This window comes from Oryctolagus cuniculus, chromosome 6 (assembly GCF_964237555.1).
Source record: "Oryctolagus cuniculus chromosome 6, mOryCun1.1, whole genome shotgun sequence".
Taxonomy (NCBI): Eukaryota; Metazoa; Chordata; class Mammalia; order Lagomorpha; family Leporidae; genus Oryctolagus; species Oryctolagus cuniculus.
Genome location: NC_091437.1, coordinates 156,587,437 through 156,609,696, shown reverse-complemented (window position 1 = coordinate 156,609,696; position 22,260 = coordinate 156,587,437). Strand labels below are relative to the sequence as shown.

Here is a 22,260-nt window from a genome sequence, read left to right as displayed (position 1 = left end):
AGGTGTAAGGTAGGGGTCTTGCTGCATGATTCTGCACGTGGAAATCCAATTTTCCCAGCACCATTTATTGAATAGACTGTCCTTGCTCCAGGAATTAGTTTTAGATCCTTGATCAAATATAAGTTGGCTGTAGATGTTTGGGTTGATTTCTGGTGTTTCAATTCTGTTCCATTGGTCTATCCATCTGTTTCTGTACCAGTACCATGCTGTTTTAATTACAACTGCCCTGTAGTATGTCCTGAAATCTGGTATTGTGATGCCTCCGGCTTTGTTTTTGTTGTACAAGATTGCTTTAGCTATTCGAGGTCTCTTGTGCCTCCATATAAATTTCAGCACCATTTTTTCCAGATCTGAGAAGAAGGTCTTCGGTATCTCTAAGCAAACTGGGTTTGGAAGGAACATTCCTCAATACAATCAAAGCAATCTATGAAAAACCCACAGCCAACATCCTATTGAATGGGGAAAAGTTGGAAGCATTTCCACTGAAATCTGGAACCAGACAGGGATGCCCACTCTCACCACTGCTATTCAATATAGTTCTGGAAGTTCTAGCCAGAGCTATTAGGCAAGAAAAAGTAATTAAAGGGATACAAATTGGGAAGGAAGAACTCAAACTATCCCTCTTTGCAGATGACATGATTCTGTATTTAGGGGACCCAAAGAACTCTACTAAGAGACTATTGGAACTCATAGAAGAGTTTGGCAAAGTAGCAGGGTATTTATCTTTTCAGTTTGTGCATCCTCCAGACTTTATGATGAAGTAATGGTCCTAAAGACAAACCAGGAAACAAAAATCCATTTTGTAAAAATTGGAAAATATCCAAATGCAAATCAACCAGAACTGGGTTGCAACACATCATTCTTTTATGTCCTTTCCAAATTTTAAAAGTGAAACTAACTCCGGTGCCAAATCCAATAATCACTTTCCTAGGGCTGGTCTTGGTACACACACAACAGCCCTCACGCGAACGCTGTGGGGAGACCCAGACATGCATGGAAGAGGAGCCTAGCCCCTGTTCTGAATATAGCAGGCTTCCTCTGGCCTTCAACAGCTCAGGCTTCAGACTGTGGTGCTATTCCCTAAGCAGCATGTGCTGCAGAGAAAATGCAGGACAAGTCTCTGAGGTGCCAGAAAACACACACTTCAAGAACAAGGAAAAGGAGGCCTCTGCGGATGCCCTGCATGGAGCTGTCCCTTTGACTATGAGTTGACCCCTTGGCAATGAGAAGCCCTGGATATTTCTGCTGTGACCATCACAAGTCTTGTATCACACGAGGCAGCTGGCTCTGTGAGTTCTTCCTTCTCTGAACTCCTGGCATCAAACAGCAATAGTCTGACCAGGAATACCACCATAGGAGGAAAGACAGGAGACCTCATGTCTCATGGAAAACCGCTCTACTGCCTGAGGTTAGGGGAGTGTGGAACAAGGTGAAGAGGGAGTCTTCCTATTGGGGATGAATTTACGGAGGACTCCTCACGTCAGAATGAAAACTGTCCTTTTCCCAGTAATTGCAAAACAATGGACAGTTGGAATTAGCTCCTATGACTGTGCCAAGCCACTTGGTTTCAACAAGTATTTATGGAGCTCTGACAACCAGGACCTGAGCTAAAAAATGGAGGCAGGTTGTCCATAGGCTCTACGCTCAAGCCATTTGGAATTTTGCAAGACTGGTGAGCATATCAAATGTAGATCAAGCACTAACTTGTCATCCCCAGGTCATTTGCATGAAGCAGGGATTCCCTTATGCCAGCCTGCAGATTCACTGGAGCAGATTGCTTTGGGAGCTTTCTAAAAATAAAGATCCCAGACCACATGCCAGGCCATTTCTATTCAGCAGATCGGAGTAGAGCCAAGGGAGTCTGCATTTTTTAACTCCCCAAATAATTCTCATGTGCAGTCAAAGGAATCAGCTAGCTGGCCGCCATCCTTGTACTTGTTTCTTATAGTCCACAAAAAACCCATCAGCAAATAAATCCCTTTGTCTCTTCGTTGGAAACACGTTCATGGGTCTGTCCTATTTCATTATCTGCCTGACTTCCGCCTTGGTCCAAGCCAAGACCTCTTTGCAACGAAGCTTTCAGAAGAGGTTTCCATCTTATCTTCCTACTGCCTTCCTTGCCACACTGCAATCTGTTCTCATCACACCAGCCAGTGTGACCCTGAAAATGTGGGTGGCAGGTTATACCACCATTGCACTCTGAACCCCCAGGGCCTTCTCATCTCATGGAAAGTGAAGTCAATGTTCTTATCATAGTTGCAGACCCTGTATGGTCTGTCACTTTGTAAACTTTTAGAGCTCACCTCCAAAAGATGCCCCTCCAACCCTCCTGCTCCTCTCTGCTCTACCTACAGTGGGCTTCATGCTAGACTTGTGTGGGCTTCTTGCTGCTCCTGTTCCAGAGACTTTTAAAAATAAAAAGATTTATTCATTTATTTGAAAGTCAGAGTTACAGGAGAGATGGAGGGGGGAGGGAGGAAGGGGGAGAGAGAGAGAAAGAGAGAGAGAGAGAGAGAGAGAGAGAGAGAGAGAGAGAATCTTCTATTTGGTGGTTTATTCCCAATTCTCAAGATGGCTACAATCACCAGGGCTGGGCCAGGCCGAAGCCAGGAGCCAGGAGCTTCATGCAGGTCTCCCACATGAGTGACCATCTTCTACTACTTTTTCCAGGTCGCTAGCAGGGAACTGGATCAGAAATGAAGCAGCTGAGATGCTAAGCAGCACCCATATGGGATGATGGCTTCACAGACAATGGCTATGCCACAACACCACAACCCTATGCCACACCAGCTTCTGCCTCCCAGCCCTTGTCCTCTCTGCTCCCTCTGCTTAAATGCTCTTCCCAAATGTCTTCATGGTTCATTCCTTCCCTTCTATCAGATCCTTGTTCAAAAAGCATATCAGGGAAATCTCTGAGATCTCAATTACCTATCTGCCCACTGCCCCCTCTCCATTGCTTTCCACATTCTTTTTTTTTTTTAACTTTTATTTAATGAATATAAATTTCCAAAGTACGACCTATGGATTACAATGGCTTCCCCCCCATACCATCCCTCCCACCCACAACCCTCCCCCCTCCCACTCCCTCTCCCCTTCCATTCACATCAAGATTCATTTTCGATTATCTTAATATACAAATATCAGCTTAGTATACATTAAGTAAGGATTTCAACAGTTTGCTCCCACACAGAAACATAAAGTGAAAAATAATAGATGATTTTTTTTAAATGATGATGAAATCAGAGCAGACCTATTGTCATGTTTAATCCCAGTGAGAGTCTAGTTGGGAATTGATAATTTCTTTTTTTTTTTTTTTAACAGAAGATCAGTTTAGTATGCATTAAGTAAAGATTTCAACAGTTTGCACCCCCATAGAAACACAAAGTGAAATATATTGTTTGAGTACTCGTTATAGCATTAAATCTCAATGTACAGCACATTAAGGACAGAGATCCTACATGAGGAGTAAGTGCACAGTGACTCCTGTTGTTGACTTTACCAATTGACACTCCTGTCTATGGCATTCTTTCTTTATACTGCCAAATTCTCCTTCATGGCATTTATCACAATATTCACCAAACCCACCCCCACCTCCACTCTCACCAGCACCCCCTGTCATCAATTATTCAATGTTGCTTGGTTTACTTGTTTGGAGTCCATCTCCCACCCCTAGCATGAGAACAGGATTTGTTCTGTTTTATTCTGCCAGTTTATAGAACAGTCTGATACACAGAAATTGCTCCATAAATAATTTTGAATAGATACATTAATTAATATCCATGATGGTTTAGGAAGGCTACTCAAATGTAGTTTGCAAATGTATTAAGATATAAGAAAATATTGAACAACAAATATTTCTCAAGTGTCTCACACTTAGCAGTTCAGCTCTGAGTTGGGGTGCCTTGCATATGGGTTTGGGTCAAGAGAGAGCAGTAGATTGGTGGGATTACAAAACGCAGCAAATCTGAGACAATCCTAGCAATATGTAGTTACTGGGTCACAGATCCACAGTGACCACAGGGGGACAATTCTACTCTCATCATGTTTAGTAAAAACAGTAATGAAGCAATCTGGGTAGTTTTAGATACTTGTGTGATGTTAAATGTAAAGGCTTTTCTGACGACTGAAGATCTGGAGCCTGTATCTTGGTGGTCTGTCTGAATGCAGTTATCCTCGTTTGTTGTGCATCTCGGTTTTTGTGTCCTGGCTCTGTTGTTTCCCTGACTCTCAGTCGTCTCCTCTGCAATCCTCCAGGAAGGAGGCTGCCCCAAATGTTAGGATCTCCCGTCTGAGGGTGCTTTTAGATCTGGACGTCTCATGTTTTTATTTTTACTGCCTTTTAAGTCTTCATAAGTGAGTTTATAAATAACCTATTCCTATTTCTTTTTTTTTTTAAAGATTTATTTATTTTCTTGAAAGTCAGAGTTACAGAGAGAAGAAGAAGCAGAGAGAGAGAGAGAGGTCTTGCATCTGCTGGTTCACTCCCCAGTTGGCCGCAACGGCCAGAGCTGCGCCCATCCAAAGCCAGGAGCCAGGAGCTTCTTCCAGGTCTTACCTGCAGGTGCAGGGCACCAAGGACTTGGGCCATCTTCTACTGCTTTCCAAGGCCATAGCAGAGAGCTGGATCAGAAGCAGAGCAGCCGGGACTTAAACCAGCACCCATATGGGATGCCGGCATTGCAGGCAGCAGCTTTACCAGCTATGCCACAGCGCCAGCCACAACCTATTCCTATTTCAAGATACACACATATTTTCAGATATGAATTGTAAGGTGTCTGGCGCGTAACAGATCTTCCCAGGCAGACGAATCAATTAATTCACAGGCTTTTATTGGGGTTCTGCTCCCGGGAGAGGTTCCCCAGTCTCAACAGAGCAACAGTGCGGGGGCTGGGGAAGTCATGCATCAGAGATTGGGAGAGCTCCTTTTATAGATTCAGGGCATGGGAGTTAAAGGTTGAGGCGGGTCTGATCCTCATTGGTTGACCTTTAGGCACCCTCAGGGACCTTGACAAGGACTTTCTTCCCCGGAAGTAGGCCTCTCCATTTCCGGAAGTGTAGGCCTTCCCTGCTTGCGGATCCCAAAGCTATCAATGAATGATCATGTATAGGCGAATATATACATATGTGTTCCTTTCATTTATAATATACATGTTTCCTTTTATTTTAAAGATTAACATCAGTTGAAATTTTAGATTTGTATGTAAACAAAGATTAAAATATTACCTTTTACTTTATGTATTAGAGATTTGCCACATCATTGAGTATTTTAATGCAATTTAATGTTTTCTTGCAACCATGATTTATATCACATGTTCAACCTACGGTTAAAATAGAGGTTTTTTTTTTTTATTTTTATAACTAAAGCTGAATGAAAATTCCTTAATAGAAATTTCTGATCTTACATCTGATGATTTCCTCTAGACAAATTTCTAGAAGCTGGGTCACCAGGTCAACAGAAATAAAAAGAATTTTTCAACGTTTCCAATCTGCTTTTCAGATGCATAATAGTGAAGGGCCTCCATATCATCAAAGGACCCACCATTTTCACAAATGAAGACTGGCCATCTTTGATTTTTAAGACTTTGTTCAGGGGCCAGTGTTGTGGCTTAGCAGGTTCAGTGGCCACTAGCAATGCCAGCATCCCATATGGTTTGAGTCCAAGTTGCTCTGCTTCCTATGCACCTCCCTGCTAATGTGCCTAGGAAAACACTGGAAGATGGCCCAAGTACTTGGCCCCCCTGCACCCAGCTGGGAGATCTGATGAAACTAATGGCTGTTGGCATCGACCTGGCCGAGCCCCGGCCATTGTGATTGTGGCCATTTGGAGAATGGAATGAACCAGTGGACTGAAGATACTGAAGATTCTCTGGGCCGGCACTGTGGCTCACTTGGTTAATCCTCCGCCTGCAGCACCGGCATCCCATACGGGCGCCAGTTCTAGTCTCAGTTGCTCCTCTTGCAATCCAGCTCTCTGCTATGGCCCAGGAAGGCAGTGGAGGATGGCCCAAGTGCTTGGGCCCCTGCACCGGCATGGGAGACCAGGAAGAAGCATCTGGCTCCTGGCTTGATCGACGCAGTGTGCCTGCCGTAGCGGCCATTTGGGGGGTGAACCAATGGAAGGAAGACCTTTCTCTCTGTCTCTCTCTCTCACTGTCTATAACTCTACCTATCAAATAAATAAAAATAAAAATAAAAAGATACTGAAGATTCTGTGTGTGTGTGTGTGTGTATGTCTTTCTCGCTCTAACTCAACCTTTCAAATAAAATAAAATTAAAACGAAATCTTTAATCTTTAAAAAAGACTTTGTTCATACTGTTCTGCTTAGAAAACTGGCACAATATTCATATTCCTCTTCACTTTTTCTCTTTTCAATTACCTTATTTTGCATGTTGAACTCTAATCCATCAGCATTTAATTTAGCATAGATGATGAAGAGACGGTTGACGCTTTGTCCTCTCATAGTTGACCCATTATCATTTTATGGGTAATTCTTTTTCCCACTGACTCATTGAAACTTATACATAATGTAGATTCTCATTATGATTTCTGTTGTCTGTTTCTGTCCCGTGCACTATCTGTACTAGCCCTGTACTGTGCACCTTCTGGCTGGACAGGTTCTCACTCTAATCCCTCTGGTAAAATTTTATTTGATATTTTGATGAATATATCCCTTCAGATAGACTTTCCAAATCCTCTTTAAGGTTTCCTATGAAAATTGCACATGAGATTTTGATCATAATAATATTAAAGCTGTAAAGGAACTGGGTGGTATTTACATAGTCAACAAAAGCTAGCATTCCTGTGCCAGAAATAACTCCCTCCCCTGTCTTTAGTGAAGTCTTCTCCACCTCTCACGCATGTGTTATGATCGTTGTTAAGAATAGTCTTTGGTATTTTTCCTTAACATTGTTATAGTCAGTAAGACTGGTTTTCTTTCATATCTTTTAAAAAGTGACCCATAGTACACAGACAAACTATTCACTCATTCATGTACTCACTCATCAAATATCTAGCGCTTACTAAAAACTGAGCGCTTAGTACTTACCATCTACTGTGCTACACATGCATTGTTTTTTTGTTTTTTTGTTTTTTTTTTTTTTGACAGGCAGAGTGGACAGTGAGAGAGAGAGACAGAGAGAAAGGTCTTCCTTTGCCGTTGGTTCACCCTCCAATGGCCGCCGCGGCCGGCGTGCTGCGGCCGGCGCACCGCACCGATCCGATGGCAGGAGCCAGGAGCCAGGTGCTTTTCCTGGTCTCCCATGGGGTGCAGGGCCCAAGCACTTGGGCCATCCTCCACTGCACTCCCGGGCCACAGCAGAGGGCTGGCCTGGAAGAGGGGCAACCGGGACAGAATCCGGCGCCCCGACCGGGACTAGAACCCGGTGTGCCGGCGCCGCTAGGCGGAGGATTAGCCTAGTGAGCCGCGGCGCCGGCCCACATTCATTGTTAATCAGTGGCTAAAACAATCATCTTTGTTTTATTAGAATTAAAAGTCCAGTGTGGCTAGCAGGCATCAACTTAGCAAGCAAATAAATTAATAAGATGAAAGAACAAAGAATACTAGGGAAATTCCATTTTAATATAGTGATCAGGGAGTGTCTCTCTGAGAAAACTATAATAAAACCAAAAACAGTTGGATTCGAGAAACGAGCAAGGCAAAAAGTGTGGGCATGAGAGTCTGAGGCAGAGAGAACAGTGTTTGAGTGACCCAGAGATAGGAAAGATCTAATGGAGGAGCAGAAAGTCAATCAGATTGATTGGAACAAAATGAGTAAGGAGAGGAAAGGTACAAAGAGCTCGAGGTGGATCAAGCAGGCAGTTTTTAGGATGAGGAGTTTGCATTTTACTCTTTTTTGAACAAATGTCTATTTCTTCAAACTCTATATATTTGAGTAATTACTACATGCACATATACAAAATACAAAAAGTTCAGATTGTAAATCAGGCTTCAGAGTTGCTGTCCCCAGAATTATCCAGTGCCTTACTGAATGAGTCTGCATATAAAGGTAGCAAATCTTAGCCCTTTGCTTTTTTCTCTCTTAACATGCTGTTCAATTGCGTGGGTATAATTTGTCTAATCCTCTGCTCATGGCCATTTAGGTTATTTCCAATGGCATGCTATCATACAGTAGTGTGAAATCCTTTGATGTTTACACAAGGGTGGTCGTAGTTAAAAAGTGTATAGAAGTAGAGTTACTGGGCTAATGAGTATTGTCAATTTTTATAGAAGCTGTCAAACTCATACATTCTTCAAATAGTTATGAGAGAGACTATTGTCCTCAAAACCTTACCAGAGTAGTGTATCATCAAATTTTTGATCATTGAAACTTAGTTAAGTAAAAAATGACATTTCCTGTTTTATATCCATAAACACTTTGAATTTGTCATTGGAATCACACTTTTCTTCAATATTATTCCAATAATCATCCATGTTGATACATACATTCACTTATTTTCTCTGCAGAGTAGTATTTTTTAATGCTTTACAAAATATCCATTCTATTATTGATGGACATTCAGATTATTTCCCGCCCCTATGTAACATGCTGCACTGGATATCGTGGGCACATTTCCTAGGACCCTCCTGCAAAGGTGACTCTGGAGTGTGGAGTTAGAAGCCACAGCTGTAGGGATGCACAAATTAACATCAGTGTATACAGCCAAAGTAGCTGCACCTGTTCACATTCTCACCACCATTCTCCCCTTTCAACATTTCATAACCTAGTAGCTGGGTGTAGTGTCCCAAAACTATTTTCTCCATTTCTGTAATTTTTTATTCTCATTTTGTTTACATTACTTTTGATGCAGTAGAAATTCTTACTTTTGATTCAGTAAATGTATTAATCTATGGTTTTTGGTTTGTACTATACAATTTACTTCTGTAGATTTTTTAACTTGGGAAAGCATATTAATACCTATTAATTCCATTCCAAAATTCAGAGGTTTAAAATGCAACCATATACGTCTTCATGATTCTATAGCTTAATAGTTTGGGTTGGACATACTTTAAAAATCTATCAAGGTAATAAGAATATTCTCCTAGATTGTCTCCTGGTCTTTAAGCAAATGATTTCAACGTTTTACTCTTCAGTAGGATATTTATTTTTAGTGTTTTTGTTTTCATTTCTGTAGGTATCCTACACAATGAATAGAAAGCTTATTTATAACATCATATTTTAAGTGAAAAGAAATTGAATTTTACAAATGCTTCCTTTCCACATATAAAGAGATGGTGGTATGTTTTTTAAAAGTTGTAAGTAGAGTAGATTACATTAGTTTGATAATGTGTAGTCAAGTTACTTTATCTTTTCTCTACATTGATAGATCCAATTTGCTAATATTATAAGTAGGAATTTCTCCCTGTGTTCATGAGTGAGATTTACCTGTTTTTTGCCTTTTTATATCAATTGTCTTAGTTTTGGTATCAAGGTTATACTATCCTTTCAGACTGAGTGGGTTGGTGAGTATTCTCTGTTTTCTATTGTCTGGAAGAGATAATGAAAATTTAAATTATTTATTCCACAATTACTTGCAGAGTGCTCTGATGAAGCCATCAGAGCTTATTGCTTCCCTTGTGGAAAGATTTTTAATTATGATTCCATTTATTTAATTTTCCTCATTTCTTCTTGAGTCAGCTTTGGTAAGGATATATTTTCAGAAATGTCTGAATTCCATCTAAGATTATGTATTAGCATTATAGTTCATAGTCTATTATCTTTGATTTCTGCAATATCTTTAATTATCTAATTTCCTTGTCTTAATATCATATATTTGTACCTTTTCTCTTTTTGTCTTTATTAAGCTTCTAAGAAAAACAGTCTTTTCAGAGAGCAAATTACTGATTTTATTGATCTTCTTTAATGTATACTTGTTTTTGTATTTCATTACCTGCTTATTCTATTTTTTCTACATACTTTGAGTTGATTCAAGTTCTTGCTTTCTGTGGTGTGATGTTGCTTTTAGCTTTGCTAATTTCGTAAGTTGAATGGTTAGACATGCATTTCAAACTCTCTCCTTTTTCTAATGAAACTTTTGTGACTATTGATTCCTTACCCTATGGTATTTTCATTATTCTTTGTCTATACATATTTCCCATTATGTTATATTCTTAAGTCATTGAGCTATTTAAAAATATTTTAAACTTTCAAACACTTGGTGTTTTCCTGGTTTTCATTTTATATTTATCTGTAACTTTATTAATTGTAGTCATTAACTGTAGTTTTTAACACTAGTTCTTTGAAATTTTCTTTTATTGTTGATTTTGTTAGTTTAAATCTTTTGTTGGGGACTGACTTTTGGTGGCCAAAATGAAATCACTTATCTTAATAATCAGCACATCAAGCCTATTAATAAATAGGCAAGAGGAATAAAAGGGGACAAGAAAGAGGCAATATGTGAAAACCTTTTACATTCTGAAAATATTACTGAAAAAACCAAGGAACCAACCGAACCAATGCTCACTAAGTGGCGAAGCAAAGAACAATAACAGGAAAAGTACAGGCCTTAATATGATGAAAATGGAAATACCACAGGGCTAGCTACCATTATTCTATAGCAATTAATAACACTGAGTTTGTTACAATTTTCACTGAAATGGTATTATTGCATATAAAAAAACCTGAAAAATTTTAGATGGAATAGATTAGCATTGTGTCATAGAAGGTTAATCCACTGCCTGTGATGCCTCATACCATGTGGGTGCCAGTTGTATCCTGGCTGCTCCATTTCCATTCCAGCTCCCTTCTAATGCACCCAGGAAACCAGCAAAGGTGGTCCAAGCACTTGGGCCCCTGCACTCACATGGGAGACCCAGAAGAAGCTCTGGGCTCCTGGCTTCAGCTTGGCACAGCCCTGGCCATTTGAGGAGTGAATCAGTGGATGGAAAGTCTCTCTCCCTCTGTATCTCTTCCCTCTTCTTCTGCAACTCTGCCTTTCAAATAGTAAGAACTGAATCTTTAAAAAAAGAAAAAAAGTTAGATTGAATACAATTGGACTCTTTCTACAGTAAAAAATTAAAATAAATTTACTTTTCTTCAAAGACAACTCTTGAAAACAAAAGAGTATTTTAATTACAAATATTTCCTACTGGGGCCTGCTCTGTGACTTAGAGGATTAAGTCTCTGCCTGCAGAGCCACCCTCTCACCTGGGCACTGGTTCCATTTCAGTCCAACTCCTTTTCTGATCAAGCTGTCTGCTATGGCCTGGGAAAACAATAGAAGACAGCCCAAGTGCTTGGGCCCTTGCACCCACTTGGGAGACAGGGAAGGAGCTCCTGGCTCCTGGCTTCAGATCCACTCAGTTCCGGCCACTGTGATCATTTAGGGAATGAACCAGCGGATGGAAGACCTTTCTCTCTGTCTCTCCCTCTTTCTGTTTGTAACTCTACTTCTCAAATAAATAAATAAAATCTTAAAAAATATATTTCTTCCTATCTAACAACCCATCCATAATAGCTGAGACTTAGGAGAGTCCTGGCAATTCTGTCATTTAATGAAATGTTATCAGCAGATTATAATCCAGAATAAATTTCTGAACACCCTACCATTTACATCATCATCCAGCACTGGTAGAGATTACCCATATCATTCCTGTAGATCTTCACAACTGTGTAAAAATCACCAGGCCTTTGATGCTTTCATATTATGTACAGTTATGTGTTTAAATAACAAATTTACTGTCCTTAAACCAACTGTGCTAAAGAATTATTTTTAATTTGTGGCTCATTAGCTCCTTTAAATAATTTTAAAAAGTTGTTCTTCTAAATAATATTCTTAAAAATTTTTCTGCTTGTATAAGATTTCCTCTTCTCCATGATTAAAATTCATATTCATCTTTATCTTCATCAGCATCATCTTGCAAACACAAACCTGAGGTTTCTGTTTCCTTCTCTTTGACTTCATTTCCTGAGGCTAGCTTCAGACCCACTGTGCGCACATTTCTTACAAATGTTCATTATAAACCTATGAGGCTAGCTTCAGACCCACTGTGTGCACATTTCTTACAAATGTTCATTATAAACCTAAAATGATTATTTTACTAATTGTGGTATATTATGTTCCATTTCAAAATCATTAATTGTCGGATCTATTTGAATTATCTATCTTTGATGACATCTCTATCCAGTTGGTATATTAACTGCTGAAAATTATGCTAAAATAGATTTGTAAATAATTACAAAGATGAAAATCCTATTTCCATCATATATTTTGAAGCTGTATTCTTAAATGGATCCAAGTTGAAAGTTTTAAATCTTCCCAGGTAAGTAAACCTTTTGTAATTATTTAGTGGCCCATTTATCCCTAATAATACCTCATTTCTTAAATTCTCTTAAATCTGATACTTAAACAACAAAATCAATTTTATTTTGTTTCTTTCTTTCAAACTTCTTATATTGCTTTATTTTAGGACTATCTCTTACAAATATTAGCTGAATTATTTTTGTCTAATTTGAAAATATCATCATAATTGAAGAGTAGGTCCCCTTTGTGTAACATTTTCCTTGACTGTTTCCAAGATTTTCTTTGCTTTTCAGCATTTTGACTATGATGTACACAGCATAGTTTGTATTAACATTTATCTTGTGTGTATTTTGAGCTTCCTGAATTTATAAATATGTCTTTATAAAATTTATAGAATTATACTGAATATTTCTTAAAACAAATTATTGTCTCCCATTCTTTCTTTCCTTCTGAGAATCCAATTATTTATATGTAGGACCTTTAAATATTGTCACTCAGATCACTAAAACCCTTTTAAAATATTTTTCTCTTGTTTCTTCAGAATAGGCATTATCTATATCACAACTTCAGGTTTATGGACTCTTCTATACTCTACATTCTGATGTTAATATCATCTAATTAATGTTTTTGTTTCCGATATTGTATTTTTCAGTTCTAGACTTTCCTTTTATTGTGATTTCTATTTCTCTGCTTATTTCCTCTATTTTCATTCATTATTTGCACGTTTATTGTTATATCACTGGGAAAAGTTGTCAGAGTTGCTATCATTTTTCTCTGCTAATTCAGCATCTGTATCAGATGAGAATAGCCATCTGTTGATTATCTTTTCTCTTGAGAGTGTAATTTCAATGTTTGTTGTTTAATATGTATGCCTATGTCATGTATTTTTGTATTATATTGAAGACATTGTGAAAGCCATTGGGTTAAGAGGCTCGATCCTCTCACATTGCCCTGGGGATGGTGACTTTTTTTAAGGCTGCAATTAACTTTGTTGAAATCAAATAGAAATCTGTGTTTTGAACTGCAGTTCAATTTTCAGTTCAGTTCTTTTATCCTTACCACCACTGCTTGCTGTCTTCCAGGTAGTGTATGATTCAGGCTCCCTTACACTTAGTCTCTCTTTTATTGGATTCTTCCATCACTTTCCAGCAGCTATAGATGCTATTTGCTTCTTAAGCTCACCTGAATTTTCTATTTGACCCTCAGCTACCGCACTCTGACCCAACTATGATCTGCCCTCAGATTAAAGTCATAAAAATAAGGAGACTGACACTGTAATGTTCCTTTCTTCCACGTATTGATTCTCTTCCCCAGGTTTCTTTACTGAGAGTAGTTTGGAAGTGAGAAAACGTGAAATTACAAAGCCCAATTTGAGAGTACAGCAAAGGTATTTGATGCCAAAGATTAAGTAGTAGACAAATCTGATATCTTCTCTTGAATTGGAAAGAAGAGTTGGATTCTATCCCAAGGCACATAAGGGCACTAAAGTCAAAATACAGTATTTCCCTTCAGTGGATAACTTTCCTCTATTTTATTAATCTCTTTTCCCCCCCACCTCCCCACAACTGATTCCCCAGCCCTTTAGGCTCATAGACTTTAGCTAGTAAAGGGGGAAGTTGAGGCAGCATAAGGAAGAGAGAAGCCAACCAGGCTCCAATCTTGCCTAAAGTTTCCAATACAAGTTCAAAGTCAAAACTTGCAGAGGAAGTGGCTTTAACAGATAGTGTGGCCTAGGAAGACATCTTTGAACAGATGGTATTTCACTCAAGATCTGAGTGAAAGGCATAGTTCTATTAGCATGCTTAAAACATTTGGATTACTACATAAAGATTTACCTTGAGAAAATGTTAAGGAATTATTGACAAATTAGATTCTCGGGGTCATAGAAAATGTATCATAATTACTATAACACAACTCTCATCAATTCTCATGTTAATGTGATATTAATACAAAGAGAACAGATTCAGTGTAGCTCATAGATAAAATTCTAAGAATGTGACAATTCCCTTTCTCCTCCCTCCCCCCCTTTCTCTCTTTTTCTCTCTCTGTTTCTTTCTTTCCTTCCTTCCTTCCTTTTTAGTTTTGGGGATAACATGCTTTTAATTTACATTATACTCAAAAGCTTAAGGCTCCATTAATAAAGAGTTCAACAAGCAAAAATGTAAAAACACCCTCCCTCAGCAGCATTATAGGCAAGGCCCATTTTTTTTTTTTTTTCTCTTTACTTCCCATCACTTTTTGTTTTACTTACCTGACCAGACTGTGTTTGAAATTCTGTTTTAGGTTGTGGCCCAGGCAGTGCTATTCATGTGTATGAACACGGCTGGAATCTTCATCAGTTACCTCTCAGACCGGGCCCAGCGTCAAGCCTTCCTGGAGACGCGGAGGTGTGTGGAGGCCAGGCTACGCCTGGAGACAGAGAATCAAAGACAGGTACCAGTTGGAAAGGCTGGGCATCCCAGTTATCCCCTAGTCAATGTCTGAATTGCATGAAGCTTGCATCCTGACTTGTTCTCTCAAAGTACCTGTCATGGGATTGCAGAATCTAAAATAGTAATGTTAGACTGATAAGTCAAAGTGGGTCCAACTAGCTCTCCACACTCAGGTACTTGTTTCCCACAAAAATAAAATGATCATAGTCACAACACGGCTTTCTGGAACTTTTTTTAAATTTTTTTCTACTTATTTATTTGACAGAGTTGTAGACAATGAGAGAGAGAGAGAGAGAGAGAGAGAGAGAGAGAGAGAGAGAGAGAGAAAGGTAGAAAGGTCTTCCTTCCGTTGGTTCACTCCCCAAATGGCCGCTAAGGCCAGCGCTGTGCCGATCAGAAGCCAGGAGCCAGGTGCTTCCTCCTGGTCCCCCATGCATGTGCAGGGGCCCAAGCACTTGGGCCATCCTCTACTGCCCTCCCGGGCCACAGCAGAGAGCTGGACTGGAAGAGGAGCAACCAGGACTAGAATCCAGCACCCATATGGGATGCCGGCATTGCAGGCGGAGGATTAACCAAGTGAGCCACAGCACCAGCCCTTTCTGGCACTTTTGATGATCATTTATGCTTGTCAACAGGATCATGCTTCCTAAAAATGAACAATCTCATTTTTACCCTCCTTCTCTGAAACTGTACATTGTTATCAGATAACATTTTTCACTGCATAGAGATTTAAATGACAGAAAGCCCTTAGAAGAATCTTGTACATGTCTAGTCCATAATAGGTCATCTTAATTTTCAAAATACATATTACACATAATGCCAATCTCAGAATAAAGGATGAAACGGGAAAACTAGGTTGGTTTAGAGGAAGGCAATGAGTTTCATTTTAGAGAGGCTGAGATAAGAGTTTGTTGGGCATCCTGATTGACTGGATGTTATAGGAACTATGAAAATAGCTTTTGCCTCAGAGGCCACGTTTCTGGAGAAAGGCCAGCTTTCTACGGCAAGCATTTGGTACGTCAGCCTAGATGTCACTTAGGACGCCTGCAACCCATGTTGCAGTGCTTGGGTTTGTGTCCTGGTTCTGACTCCAATCCCTGCTTTCTAGTGATGTGCATCCTGGGAGGCAGCAGGTAAGGGCCCAAGTACTTGAGCCCTGCCACCCACATGGGACACCTGGATTGAGTTCCAGGACCCTGGGTTCCACCTGGCCCAGCGGGCTGTTGTGGCCATTTGGGAAGTAAACAGCAGATGGAAGATCTCTCTCTGTCAGTCTCTGCCTGTCTCTGACTGTCTTACGAATAAATACAACTAAATAAATTTTTAAAAATTAGTGAAATGATATTAACTTTCAAAGGCTAAATATTTCTTTTATTGAAACTATTCATATATTCATACTATGTGCATACTATTGTTTCTGAAAACAGTTTTCAAAGAGAAATATCCAGAATGTATTGTAGAGATGATTTTAAAATTGACATAGAGTATCCTAAATCAAATGCTCCTGGTAATTCTCTGTTCAACACAAACATCAGGTTGTGCCTTACTAAGCTTGTTTCTTAAAGTTGTGCCTTGCTATGTATATCACACCTGCTATTTTAAGGTTTAGACAGTGATGGCTTGAGAAATGACTTAAAAATAGCTGTCAAAAAAACCCTCTGTGTTTTTCCTCATGAATAACTTGATAAAATTATCAGAAAACATGGATATTTGAAGTGAATGGAGTCACATCTGTATGATGATGGATGAGGAAGACAGGTCAGAGGAAACCTGCCAAAGACTCGTGGTATCATCACCACAAGGTATTGTCAGAAGCATAGAGGAAACCATGGAATTTGCGAGTCCTGCCTTGAATTCACAAGGCTAAGAATGGGGAGTTTCTCAGTTACTATTTAAAACAATTGTGGAACCTCAATAATAATCTTATTGCAGTTTTCCTGAATAGCTCTTGGAATAATTTAGAAACACAACTTTAAGAAAGAAAGGATCTCGTACAATAAACATGAGAACATCCCACAACTTTGTATTATGTTGCTGTGCAAAACAGAACAGTTGCCAGATTGGCACATCACTCTTTCCATGGGATCTGTGCCAATTCAGAGAAAGCTGCTCTATCAATAATTGATTCAACTCTTCTCCATGCTCTGTCACAACAGGAGCCACAGTTGTGGGTGAGTTGTCAGGGATATCTGCTAGCGAGTGTTAATGAAATACTAAAGACACTGAAAGTTATTGCCTTACCATATCTGTAAGATTCCCTTCTTTTTCCACCCTTCAAATTTCATGTCCTGGAATCACAATGATCCAGTAACCAGCATGTTGGAGGGATCTTCTACCTTGTTCGCAAATCTTTATTTTTATTAAGTTGGTAGAAGGAAGAAGAAATAACAACATACACAGGTGAGGACAGGGGAAACAATAATGCAGAGCTTAGGCCACTAGGTTTTGTGGCTGTCGTGCTCCTTAATTGGCTCACCTAAGCCTCTTCACTCTCAGCTTAAGTTCCTCATGGCAAAGTACCTTTTTTTTTTTTTCAGCATTGCATTTTCCTCAGATGAGATGCTGTGTATAAATTAGCATCAAACTACAAGTAGATCTCATTATTTTCATGGATGAAATATAAGAAAAAGACTAACTTTTGATAGAAGGTTCTTTGTGTTGAGGATTAAGTAAAATATGCTGTGGGCTTTTGAATCCTAAGTTTACAACCATGATAAAGTGTGCTTGACAAACTCCCTTCCTCCAGGGTATGTCTGACATTGCCAGCTCTGTGTCATTCAGTGCTAAAGTTACTTTCCATGAACATTTGATCTCTGCTTCAGGTTTCTGTTTTCCCCGAGAACTTCCTCAGTGGTAGACGGTCAGTGACCAGTGGAGGATATAGGCTTTCAAAGGAGACTGCCCTAGATTTGAAACCTTTGTTACTATTTTAGTGAGGCTGAACAAGCTCCAATTCTTAATTTCTCCATCTATAGCATAGGGATAATAATACCCTGCCTGAAAAATCTCCTTAATGGTGAGAAATATTGTGCACAACTCAGTGAGGAGTTTCTATTTGGCTAAATTGTGTATAATTATTTCTATGAGTCAGCCAACATAGCTCAGTCCCAAGAGGACTCTTTTGAGAACACATTAAGGATTGAAATAATTTAGAGTTATTTACATGGAGGCAAATCAAAATTGTGGTTCTCCTCAGGTATACAGCAACCAGACCTCAGAATAAGCCTCTATATAATATTTTAAATTATCATGTGCCATTGACAAATTCATTTCTATTTACCTTTCAGCAGAGCTAACTATAATATTATGCTTGTTAAGAATCTTTTATCCTCTGAAAGAGACACTGTAAGTGCCAAAGTGACAGAATATACTTTATTCTTGGATAATTATCCCAAAGGAGTCAAAAGATATTTTTTGAAATGCAGAATCAAGGAGATCATATTACATATAGTTTTGTGTTTTGTTTTTGTTTTTGTTTTTTTTTTTTTTTTTTTTTTTTTGGACAGGCAGAGTGGACAGTGAGAGAGAGACAGAGAGAAAGGTCTTCCTTTGCCGTTGGTTCACCCTCCATTAGCTGCCACAGCCAGCGCGCTGCCCTGATCCGATGGCAGGAGCCAGGTACTTATCCTGGTCTCCCATGGGGTGCAGGGCCCAAGTACTCGGGCCATCCTCCACTGCACTCCCTGGCCACAGCAGAGAGCTGGCCTGGAAGAGGGGCAACCGGGACAGAATCCGGCGCCCCGACCGGGACTAGAACCCGGTGTGCCAGCGCCGCAAGGTGGAGGATTAGTCTAGTGAGCTGCGGCGCCAGCCTTGTAGTGTTTTTCAAGCACTGATTTTATCTCATGTTAGAATACAAAGTTAATATTTAAAAGATTTATTTTTTAAATCATGAATTGACTTATTGAGAGTCTCTCTGAACAGCAAGTCTGATGGACATTGGGAATACAATAGTGATTAGCTATCAGTTCCTAGCCTGACAGAGTTTGCCAGGTATATAAGAAAACAGACAACTATATAGACCTACAACAATGCTGGATGGGTCAAACCTAAATGAGCTTTTATCCTTGCAGAAGGCTACACAGAAGAAGTGCTGCCTGAGCTGACATATGGAAAGAATTTAGCTCAGTAAAGAAGTGAAAATCATCCCCGTAAAGGTCAAAACCATACGGAAATATCTCCAAGAAAGAGCATAGCTTGTTGGGGAAAATTTTTGAGCACATTTAGAATAATTCATCCATTTAAATATTTATCCAATTCATTAATTCATGATGTAGATACAGTGAAAAATAAACTTAATACTTACTCATGGAACCTGGTAGTTGAATAGATTGTTGGAAGACAGGGAAGGCAGAAATCAGCAATAATACTACTGGCAAGAAGGATGGAAACACTGGTGGTAGGTTTTCTTTGATACCTTCAAAAATGTGTATTTCAATGAGACACTACTACTTTTCACTCAGTGAAAAAATCTACTTATCAGATATCAACTATGCATCAGGAGTTCTTCAAAGTGCTGTATGCATGAAAGTGAAGAAACACTACTACAGATCTCGATTACAGCATGCTACACTGGATCTCAATTACTGCACATCTGTCAGGATCAACTGTGAGCCCTTGAAGAATGTCCCCATGGTTCATTCCTCTAAATATCCCATCTGACAGTGACCAAAAACCACTGCAGAAAATATACTTATGAAGTAACTGGGATCATCAGTCTTTCATGATGGTTGCCAATTGTTGTTACAAATAAAAACGGTCAAGCACTAGCTAGAAAGAAGCATGCGATCCATGCTTTCTCTTGCTTTGTGGTCCCCATTATATAATGTGATGTGTGATGTTCTGGGAAACAGGTTTTATTTTTTCAATATCTTGAATTTTATGCATGGTTCTTGAAGTCCAAGAACCAAGAAATGTTAGAACACCTTGTTCAATGTTTCTAGGCTTTTAACTAAGTTTTTAAAAACTAGGTTTTTAACTAAGCTCTTTGAAGATGATTCTCAATTTTACATCTCACTTCCCTTCCATGGAAGCTGGTACAGTGCCACCAGAATGTATTGAGTGAGTCCAAAGCCAGAATTTTTAATTTAGATGATTTTCCACAAGAGACTGAATCCATATTAGCCCTTTCCTTTGGGAAGGCAAGCACATTGTCTTTTTTTAACCACAGTTTTCAACCAGCACAGAGAATACTAATTATCTGCTGTCTGTTTTCCCAGTCCTCAGCCTCTTTTCCTCCAGTCTGTTCTCAGTCTTCAGATCTTGGCATGGCCCAGAACCAGTGTAGTGTATATGTTAACAAAAAACCCAACAGCCTTTGGAGAATCTGAGTTCTAATCCCTCTTCCTGTATTTCCTGAATTTGGGGCTTCATGCAAACTGCTTCTCTGAAGACATCTTATGGGTATAAGATGAGCATAGTGGTTAAACCTGTCTTCCAATGTTTTGGTGGTGATGGTTAAGGATGAATGGTTCTTAGTCCAAAGCAGTGTAAATACTTAAGGCATATTATAGAAACTTTTGTGATGGTGGTGACATTGATATCTCTCATCTTAGCAGGAAAACCCTCTAGCTACCACATTTCCTCAAAGTCCTGATGCATGGTGCAACAGAGTTTCTGGGATCTAGCGCATATTCTTTCCACAAGAATTCTTCCCAATCCCCTTCCCTCTTCCATTGTACCAAATGACCACCAGCTCCTTGAGCTGCTAATTTCCAACTTTGTGACATGGGGTCTTTTCATCAAGGAAAGTCAGCCTACATCTTGTTGTGTCTCTGGTCATCTGTTTCAGCATGACTCCCTCCATTAGATCTTAGAGTTAAAAAACCTCTGTTAATGCCCTCACATAGAATGAGCATAAACTTTTCTATAGAATGGGGCATACTTGATAGCATATACTAATCTGTGTTTCTGTCTCTCCAAGACCACTAAAGACTACTGAAAGTAGCTAAAGTAACTACTCAGATGAATGGGTAAAGAAAATATCACACACACACACACACACACACACACACACACACACACACACACATATATATATATATATAATGGAATATTAGAGAATATCATGTAAAGTGAAATAAGCCATATACAAAAAGATAACTAGCATATGTTCTCTTTCATACGTGTAAGCCAAAAAATCCTCAATCTGAATACAGAATAATTACTAGAACCATGGAGGGGTAGGTGGAGAGTAAAGAATGTTTGAATAATGGGTACCAAATCAAAGTTAAGAAAAAGGAATAAGCATAGTGGGGTGACTATAGTTCACAATAACCTTTTATATATGTCATAAGCAACTAGAACAAAGACTAAAGCCTTCAATAAATAGATAATTTTGGAACCAGCATTGTGGTATAATGAGTTAAGCCACTGCCTGCAATATCGGCATATCATATGGGTGTCGGTTTGTGTCTCAGCTGCTCCACCTCCAATCCAGCTCCTTGCTGGTGCAACTGGGAAAGCAGTGGGAGCTGGCCCAAGTCCTTGGGCCCCTATCCCAAGTTCGAGACCTGGATGAAGGTTCTGGCCCCAGGCTTCAGCCTGGTCCAACCCTGGCCATTGAAAGTTGAAGCCATTTGGGGAGTGAACCTGTGGATGGTAGACATTCTCTAGATAGATAGATAGATAGATAGATAGATCTCCTTCTGACTCTGCCCTTCAAATAAATAAAATAGATCTTAAAAATTAAAATAATTTCAAAAAGGAGAACTTTTTGACTACCCTGATTTTGACTACGCTGCACATTAAATACATGTATTAAAATGTCACATGGTAGTTCATAAATATATATAACTATTGTTAGGAAAAACTCTTTTGAAAGCAACTTCTCTATGTGTTTCATCTGATTCCCTGGTATTTATCTACCACAGTGACTAGAATACAAGACTTTTGGATTCAAGTATATTTAACTGATTTACACTGAATTCAAACTTTGGTTCCTGTTTCGTTTCTACCTACAAAAAAAAAAAAAAAACTCACCTGTGTAAACAGGTTTGTGCCCAATGTGACCTTCATTAAAAATGTGCTGCAGGAGTAACCTTATTCCATTCAGTAGATACTGGGACAAACCATGCAGTGTCCTCAACAAAATCTGCGAGGGGAATTTTCCATCTGGAAGCTACAGCTTGGAAAATCTCTCTTTAGAGAGTTAGGTTCTAATTATTATGGTTTTTGTAATCCCATTTCTCTTCCCAAATGGCCCAAATGACCCATATTTATCTTTAATATTAAAATGAATTAATTGTTTTTCTTTCAGCTTTGAGGATTGTATAAACCTCCGTATGGTAATCATGACATTTCGAGGTGTCTCAGAGGCTCTGGGGGCACTGGAATAAAGTTCTTGGCTACACCATATGTTATAGCAGCAGGAAGATTATTTTTAAATGCAGCAGATGTTTCAGCTGTATTAAAGTGATTCCATTTAACTTAAATAACTCTGTTAGACAATACCGGTGTAAGCTAATGGTCCAAAGAAAAGATTGTTGAAGAAAGTTGGGTTTGTGAATGCCTTCTGAGTTAGGTGGTTTTGTTTATGTTGGTATCTCATAGATCTAGGGGGCTTTTTAAAGCTATAGATTCTTTTAT

The 22,260-nt window shown here is 39.2% G+C and overlaps 1 protein-coding gene across 4 annotated transcripts in view; it reads left to right on the top strand.

The window, feature by feature from the left end:
* ADCY8 (adenylate cyclase 8) overlaps positions 1-22,260 on the top strand; it is a 261,395-nt gene that overhangs the window by 42,494 nt on the left and 196,641 nt on the right. For all 4 annotated transcript variants that reach the window (XM_051844023.2, XM_051844024.2, XM_017341537.3 and 1 more), the window contains exon 2: positions 14,525-14,674. In XM_051844023.2, coding sequence (XP_051699983.1) covers positions 14,525-14,674 — 150 coding nt within the window. The remainder of the gene's footprint in view (positions 1-14,524; positions 14,675-22,260) is intronic.